Source organism: Platichthys flesus, chromosome 6 (assembly GCF_949316205.1).
Source record: "Platichthys flesus chromosome 6, fPlaFle2.1, whole genome shotgun sequence".
NCBI classification, from domain to species: Eukaryota; Metazoa; Chordata; class Actinopteri; order Pleuronectiformes; family Pleuronectidae; genus Platichthys; species Platichthys flesus.
The window spans coordinates 21,815,357-21,822,258 of record NC_084950.1 but is presented as its reverse complement, the minus strand read 5'-3'; the positions used below and the strand labels follow the sequence as shown (position 1 = coordinate 21,822,258).

General features: G+C 40.9%; 1 protein-coding gene across 1 annotated transcript; it reads right to left on the bottom strand.

Annotated features, from left to right (window-relative positions):
• On the bottom strand, positions 1 to 3,168 carry LOC133955089 (myoD family inhibitor domain-containing protein-like). The gene is made up of 4 exons (XM_062389750.1): positions 2,961 to 3,168; positions 2,510 to 2,599; positions 1,778 to 2,011; positions 1 to 272 (listed from the first exon to the last, which is right to left on the bottom strand). The coding sequence occupies exons 1-4, from the start codon at positions 3,019 to 3,021 to the stop codon at positions 1 to 3; spliced, it is 657 nt and encodes a 218-aa protein (XP_062245734.1). The 5' UTR covers positions 3,022 to 3,168.
• Between the last annotated feature and the right edge of the window lie 3,734 nt (positions 3,169 to 6,902).

Sequence of the window (6,902 nt, the reverse complement as noted above, 5' to 3'; positions counted from 1 at the left end):
CTAGTTGCGATGGCAGATCTCGCAGCACTCGAGGCAAAACTCGAGACACTCCGTCGGCTCACAGCAGGACTCGAACATGACCGAGTGGCAGTGGGCGTCGCAGTTGAGCTCCTCCACGGGCGCCTCCTGGATGGCCGAGCAGCAGCGGGCGCAGGCGTGGCAGCATGAGGAGCAGAGGGCGTGGAGGCAGGAGGAGCAGGCCTCCAGCAGGCCCAGCAGCAGCACGGAGCACTGGCACGACAGGCACGCCAGCAGCAGGTGAACGCAGGAGTCTGGGGCGTCAGCAACGAGACGGGGAAAGAGATTAAGCCGCAAATTTCTCGAGGTCACGAAAAAGAAGCTGCCGTTTGTTCTAAAAGCCTGTCAGACATTAACAACTCCATTAACCCCAAATTAATCTCTCGCATGTTTGCATGTTGTGCCAGGCAGGAGTTAAAAGAGAAAGCTCTGTTCTGCGGTGATCAAGTGTGATTGTGTTTACTTAATCACCGAGGTTTGTTCCAGCCTCCAGGGAAAATAAAAAGGGCCACAGAGGCGGCTGGTGATGAGCAACAACCGCGAAGAAGCTGTCACAAGATAATTGCTCCGCTACCCAAATTAGGTGCCCATGAAATTGCATACATTAACCCCGGCGGTGTGTTATTGTGCGTCTCTCGCGATCCTCACCGGTGCTCAGCTCGCGTTCTCATCCTCACACCGAGCACCTCGTCAGTGAGCTCATGCAAATCGAGCTGTTTTATCCTGTTTACTCAAGGAAGTCAATGAAACGGAGATGGCAGAATTCCCTGGGGAGTGGGGTCCGGCGTTTTTCTGCTAAGCCGCTCAAATGATGCACCCCCCGCACGCAACTTATGCTAATGACTGCACATAGATGAAAAAGGCTGCGTCGTGTGTGGCTACTGTATTGATTTAATGCACCACTTCACAGAGATAACAACATGAACACAATGATAAACAAAGAGTCGTCCACCGCGCGCTTTGATACAACTGGAAGAAAGTGCAGCAGTTTCAAAGTCGCCAATGGAAACTTTTTCTTATGCCTCAGCTTGAACAAACAGATTCTCTATGGTGGTAACCGACAAATCCTCTGATTGCAGTGGTTGATCTAGATGACCAACATCCATATTACTGATTCATTAAGGGGCACATCTTAGTCATTCCTGGTTTTCTGTTGGCTCTATAGCTTTGAGCAAACATCTCGCAACTCTTTGAATGTATTTTTTAATATTGTTCCTTGATCATTTTGTTCTTCAAAAAAGCTTAAGAAAAGAAAAACAAATCGTCATATTTATTGTTAGTTGTTAGTTATTGTTAGTAAGTGAAAAAACGGATTTCATCTGGGGCCAGTGCCCGCCCCCCCCAACCCCGTCCCTGGATCCACCACTGTTTGATTTGCTCACTTTACCCAATAACTGAACAATTTCAACTCGGCATTCTTATCGGCTGGTAAATCCTTCTTTTTGAATCTTTTTATAAATAAATGCTTTACTATTTTAGTATTCTCCACCCTCAGCCTCAAAGGGGCTTTAAAACGAAAAACACGAAGAAATAAGGTTGAAAAGTTGAAAAGAAAGAGTGCAACTCAACTGCTCATCCCCCAATAAATTAGGAAAAATCTGTTAGAGAAAGAAAAGGTAATATATAAACATAAACTCACCGTCATTAATCAAATTAGTTTGACAGTTCATCGTGATACGAATCTTTGATCATAGTGTCTTGTGTTGTTTACAGTTATTTACAGTCAGTGTGTGTAAGTCAGTCGTGTTGTAGTTCCTACCACTTGTTGCGGCTGCAGGTTGGTGTGAGCTGACCACACTGCCCCTGCTCCTCTTCCTCCTGCTGCCGCTGCTGTGCACGGACAGACTGGAGCCCTGCAGGCCCCTCTGGGCCCGGGGAGCAGGCAGGAGTCGGTGGTCCGGCACTGTGAGGCCACATCGAGGGCAGGTGGGCTTCTGGGGGTCACACGGTCTCCTCGGCCCTGCCACCTCTGGAGAGGCAGGCAGAGGCTGGGCTGGCCACACAGAGATTGAGATCATGATTACTGGCCAACAGGAACAGTGTGGAGGCTCCTCGGTGATAAAACTACTCAAAATGAGTGAGAGAAAAAAATCGGTGTCTTTCAACCAGGATTGTATTACGGTCTCTAATAATATAAATCGCCTAGGAGCTTATGTTTCATCTGTTTTTTTTTTACCAAATGCTTAATATGTATCAGCTTGTTTATTTTAATTGGATTAATACCAGTTTGATATGAAATTTCCACAGTACAACAAAAAGAGAAACATAGGTTCCACGTTATTAAATCAATTTATGAATGAAGGATCTGCACTTATTTCAAACTGCTGATATTTGACAACTTAATGACATATTGAACACTGAAACAATAAGTTAGAGACTTGATTCCACATGCAGTAAAGCTGCTATAAAGCTACAAAACAAAGAGAATAATAACAACAATATATAAATAGTCTTTGCTGTTTGCTGTGCAGATCTCAGGGTTTCCACTTACTGCTGATGAGGTCAGTGTGGAAGGTATTTCCTCCGCTAACAGAGTCCGGAGCTGAAGGGATTTCCTGTTGTGAATTTAAAAACGTTCCACCTTGAAACACAATGAAAAACATTATGTGAGCTGACTAACTAAGAGACATCATATGAATAAAAAAGGCATAAAACCAGGATTATTTTAAACATTTGCCCGATTATTAATAATTGATTGTTCAGATAAAGACAGTCTGAAATTGAATCTGCAAAATGATCCTAAATGATCATCTGTTAAAACGTTTTTATCTCTCATATAATGCAATGAGGTGTGTCAGGGGGTAAGTTCACTCCCATGTTGCTTTCACTGCCATTTCACAGGTTCTTCTACTTTTCTCTGGGAAATCTTATAAATAATACGTAGAAGCTTTAGTTGAAGTTGAAAATCCGTGCTCAGAGCAGCAGTGCGTGTGTATAGCTACCTTTAGTTTGGTTGCTCTGCTCTTCCCTCTCGTCCACAGGTAAATGATCTCCAGGTAACATATCTGATACTCATGACTTCCGCGTAGCTCTGTTCCACTTCACATCAGTCGGACGCCCTGTTCATCCTCCTGCTTCTGTCCACACCAAGATGTCAGGAAAACTCCAGCAACACCCAGCATGCCCGGCCTGAGTCACCACGCAGGAGACAGTGAGCTGGAAGTGTGTGTGTGTGTGTGTGTGTGCGTGTGTGGTTTGTTGTTGTTGTCCGGTGGGCAACACTCCCCTTTCCCAGCAGATCTGAGTGGTCACTGTGAACAGGCTGATCACAGCAGCAGAGACACAGCTGAGGCCGGGCCGTGTGACTTTAGCCTCCTCTGTTCTGCTTTTAGTCACATAACACAATGGAGACACATACCTCACAAGTGTGTCAGCTCAATACTGATTGAATGCAAACCCTCGACCACACACACACACACACACACACACACAAACACACACACACACAACACACGCATACAAATCTGCACTTATTTATGTGCAACATTTGAAAGCAACAACAACTCATACAACACAAATGAACACAATCATTGTTAAATATATTGTGTTGTGACTTTGTATAAATACTTTTAAGCATTGATGGACCTCTGCATATATGTAAGACACTGTGTTATCTGTTAAATATTCTTATTTTCTTGTTCTGTTACAGAATCTGTTACATTCTCTCCATCCTGTTACATTCTCTCCATCCTGGGACAGGAATCCTTCACATGTGACTCTCTCTTTAGTTTCTACAGTGGTTTTTTTTCACCCTTTTTGTTGTGAGGGGATGTTTCACCTTGTACAAGTTGTTAAGCCCCATGAGGCAAAGTGTGATTCATGAATATGGGATGTACAAAAAACTAATTTTAAACTTTTCTGTGAAAGAGATGTTTTATTTACTAGCGATGTCCATTGGCTGATTTTTAAAAGAGCCTTGTGGCCTCATCTTTGACGACTGTCTACTGTAATGACTTTTTTCAGACTCAAAAAAAACCCATTGTTTTCATGTGGTTCCGACATTTGCAACTAAGTACTGCATTATTACTTCTGTCACGAAAGTAACGTTTTTGCACCTGTCCACAACTATCAAACAGATTTCCACAAAACTTGGAAAGATGTGGTTTGAGCCAGGCAGGAACACATGGTGTTTTGGGCATATCAAGACAAAGGGGTATTGTGAGATAAGACTTTGTTGACATTTTCCCCATTTTCCCAGGGGACTGATGCATGATGATGAACATCAAAGATATTCACGGGACTGATATCTATGAGTGTGTGGATTTTGGTGCAGCCTGATTGAATTCAAGGGGACAGTTGAGCCTTGGAAGTGTTATGTTGTCTCCAAAGTTCAACATACATTTTGAGATGTCCTAAAACTCTCATAAACATTAGACACGCTTTTTCAGATTTCTTCTGACACCCTGTACCCCCATTTACTGTTGAGTCGTCTGTACTCACTCTACCACCGATATGGTTCTAGACCTTCAGTCTTCTTTTCATGTGGTTCACCCCAAGGGAATGAATCCCATAGTCTGTCTTTTTACAATTATTTCAACCCTCAGAAAGAAAAAACTCAGTAATTCATTTCAATCAGTGTAATTTTTGTGTGTTTATCTTGGTTTGTAAAAAGTCGTATTCTCCCACAGACGATGTTTTGAAGAGTGTGAAGGCGCTGGCGACAGCACCGTTGTTACATGTTGAAGAGAAAGACGAACAGAGACCGGCTCTTTTTCGGAGGGGCTGTTGACTAAGTACTGTCAAAAGGGCTGCGTTGAAAAACATGTTGACTTGCCCGCCTCACCGCGAGTGTGTGGCACATCAAAGCAACCCAAAAGTGAAGCTGTTGAAGTTGTCTCGCCCCACACTAACTTTGCGTCAGTAAACACACTGCGCGGAGAGGCAATCAGAGGAGGATGTCATCTAATGGGCTGACAGCGAATCAAAGGGAGCCCAGGGAGGCAACAGCAAACCTAAAACGAACTCGTTATCAGCAAAGACAATTACTGACATTAGTCAAAACACGGAGCGGAGACAATCTGAGGCCTTTGTTCTTTCATTTGGTTGTGAAGTCGACGTTAACAGCTTCACTTCCCAGCGTTCATCAGTCGATGAGACGATGTGATGCAGCCGGGACTGTTTGTTCCGTGGATTTTTGTTATTAATCCAATATTTTACACGCTGATGTCGTAAATTAAACAGGAGGAAAAAACAGAACTTCATCGCAGCGATCATCGAGGGGCAAAATAAAACACATCAATATTGGACAAAAACTGAGTAAAAAATGAATGATGCAGCAAAAAACTACTACTGTTCTCCCAACATTTCCTCATTTGTTGATAATCACTCAATTCATAGAACGGGACCAACCAAGACTCGGGGGGTAGAGCAGGTTGTCCTCTAACCAGAAGGTCAGCATTCAATCCCAGTCTCCCCCATTCCATGCTGAAGTGTGTGACGGATGTGTGGTAGAGAAAGTGCTGCACATAGATGCAGTGGGTGAATGGCAGAAATAAATGATTCATAATTGTATTTATAAAGATTTAAATACACATCATGTCAATAGCAACATATAACACACACTGATAATAAAACCTTTACATTGCAGCAGTGTAATAAAAGATATTCCCTGCACTGTATATCTAATGTAAATAGATTAGATTGATTTACATTTCAAGATTAGTTATTGATTTGCATGTTCAACCAAAAGAAAAACCCCTTGTTCAACAGAAGGAGGGGGGACGTAGATCCATGATTTTATATATAAAATTAGCTAACATTGCTTATATATGTATATATATAAACATATATATAAGCAATGTTTAAGAAAGTGAGAAAAAAATGATTCTTTGCCACTTTGCCATTAATTTAACTTTCTTTCTTGGCCATGATTCTTTTTAAATCATATTCAAGTTAAATTAAGTGAATTCCATGAAAACCTACATTTACTCAGTCGTTGTTGTAATCAAGAGACATTTTGACAGAAAATTAATTTCCTAGCTTGTTAACTGTCAAATATTCATGAAAACTGAGATTTTATTTGAATATGATATGTTGACCTTGATGATTGATGCCATGATGATCACTTAATGCAGCTCAACTATGTTCCTGAGCCTTCAAGATCTCCATCAGGGATTAGTGCACACCCTGTCAGCCTGCTGCCACAAGGCTTAAAACAACACTACAGGTGTATTCACTCAAGAAAAGTAATTTATTAATTTCCTTCAAAAATCAACTAAATAACCAACATTCACTTTCATAGACGTAAATAAATGATGGTGAAGTTTGAAGTGCATGAACATTTATAATTAGGCCTGTTCAACACACATTTCAAAACATGAACTGTATTTATCAGTGTCAGTGTCATTCATCACAAGTTTTATAACAATAAGATAAACATTAAACTGGGTACAATATATATATATCTAATGTAATTGACATACATCGGACATACAACCATACAGGCACATACATCTTTATAAATACTCATTGTTGCAAGTATTAATTCATAATATTTTGAACTTTTAGAAAAGAGGAATGTTTGGAACTATCTTTCTTTCAGTGGAAAAAATAAATAAATAAAAACACTTATTTTTTTAAACAAAAGCATCTAAAACCTACTTCCTCAAAAAAACGTAACATATATATTGTACATAACAATATCTCTCTATGTACAGACAAAACAGAGTAGAAAGTCAAACAGCACAAACTGTACATGTTTTTAACTGTTAACACAAACACAACACCTCCATCATGTTGTAACTTCCTGCTTAACCTGCTTTACTATCAATTGTAGATCATCACCAAACGTAACATTTTATTCGCTAGATAATTCACTTTGAAACTAAAATATTGAAATGTAGAGCATCAAGAATCACTGAAATGAAACACTTATAACACTTCCA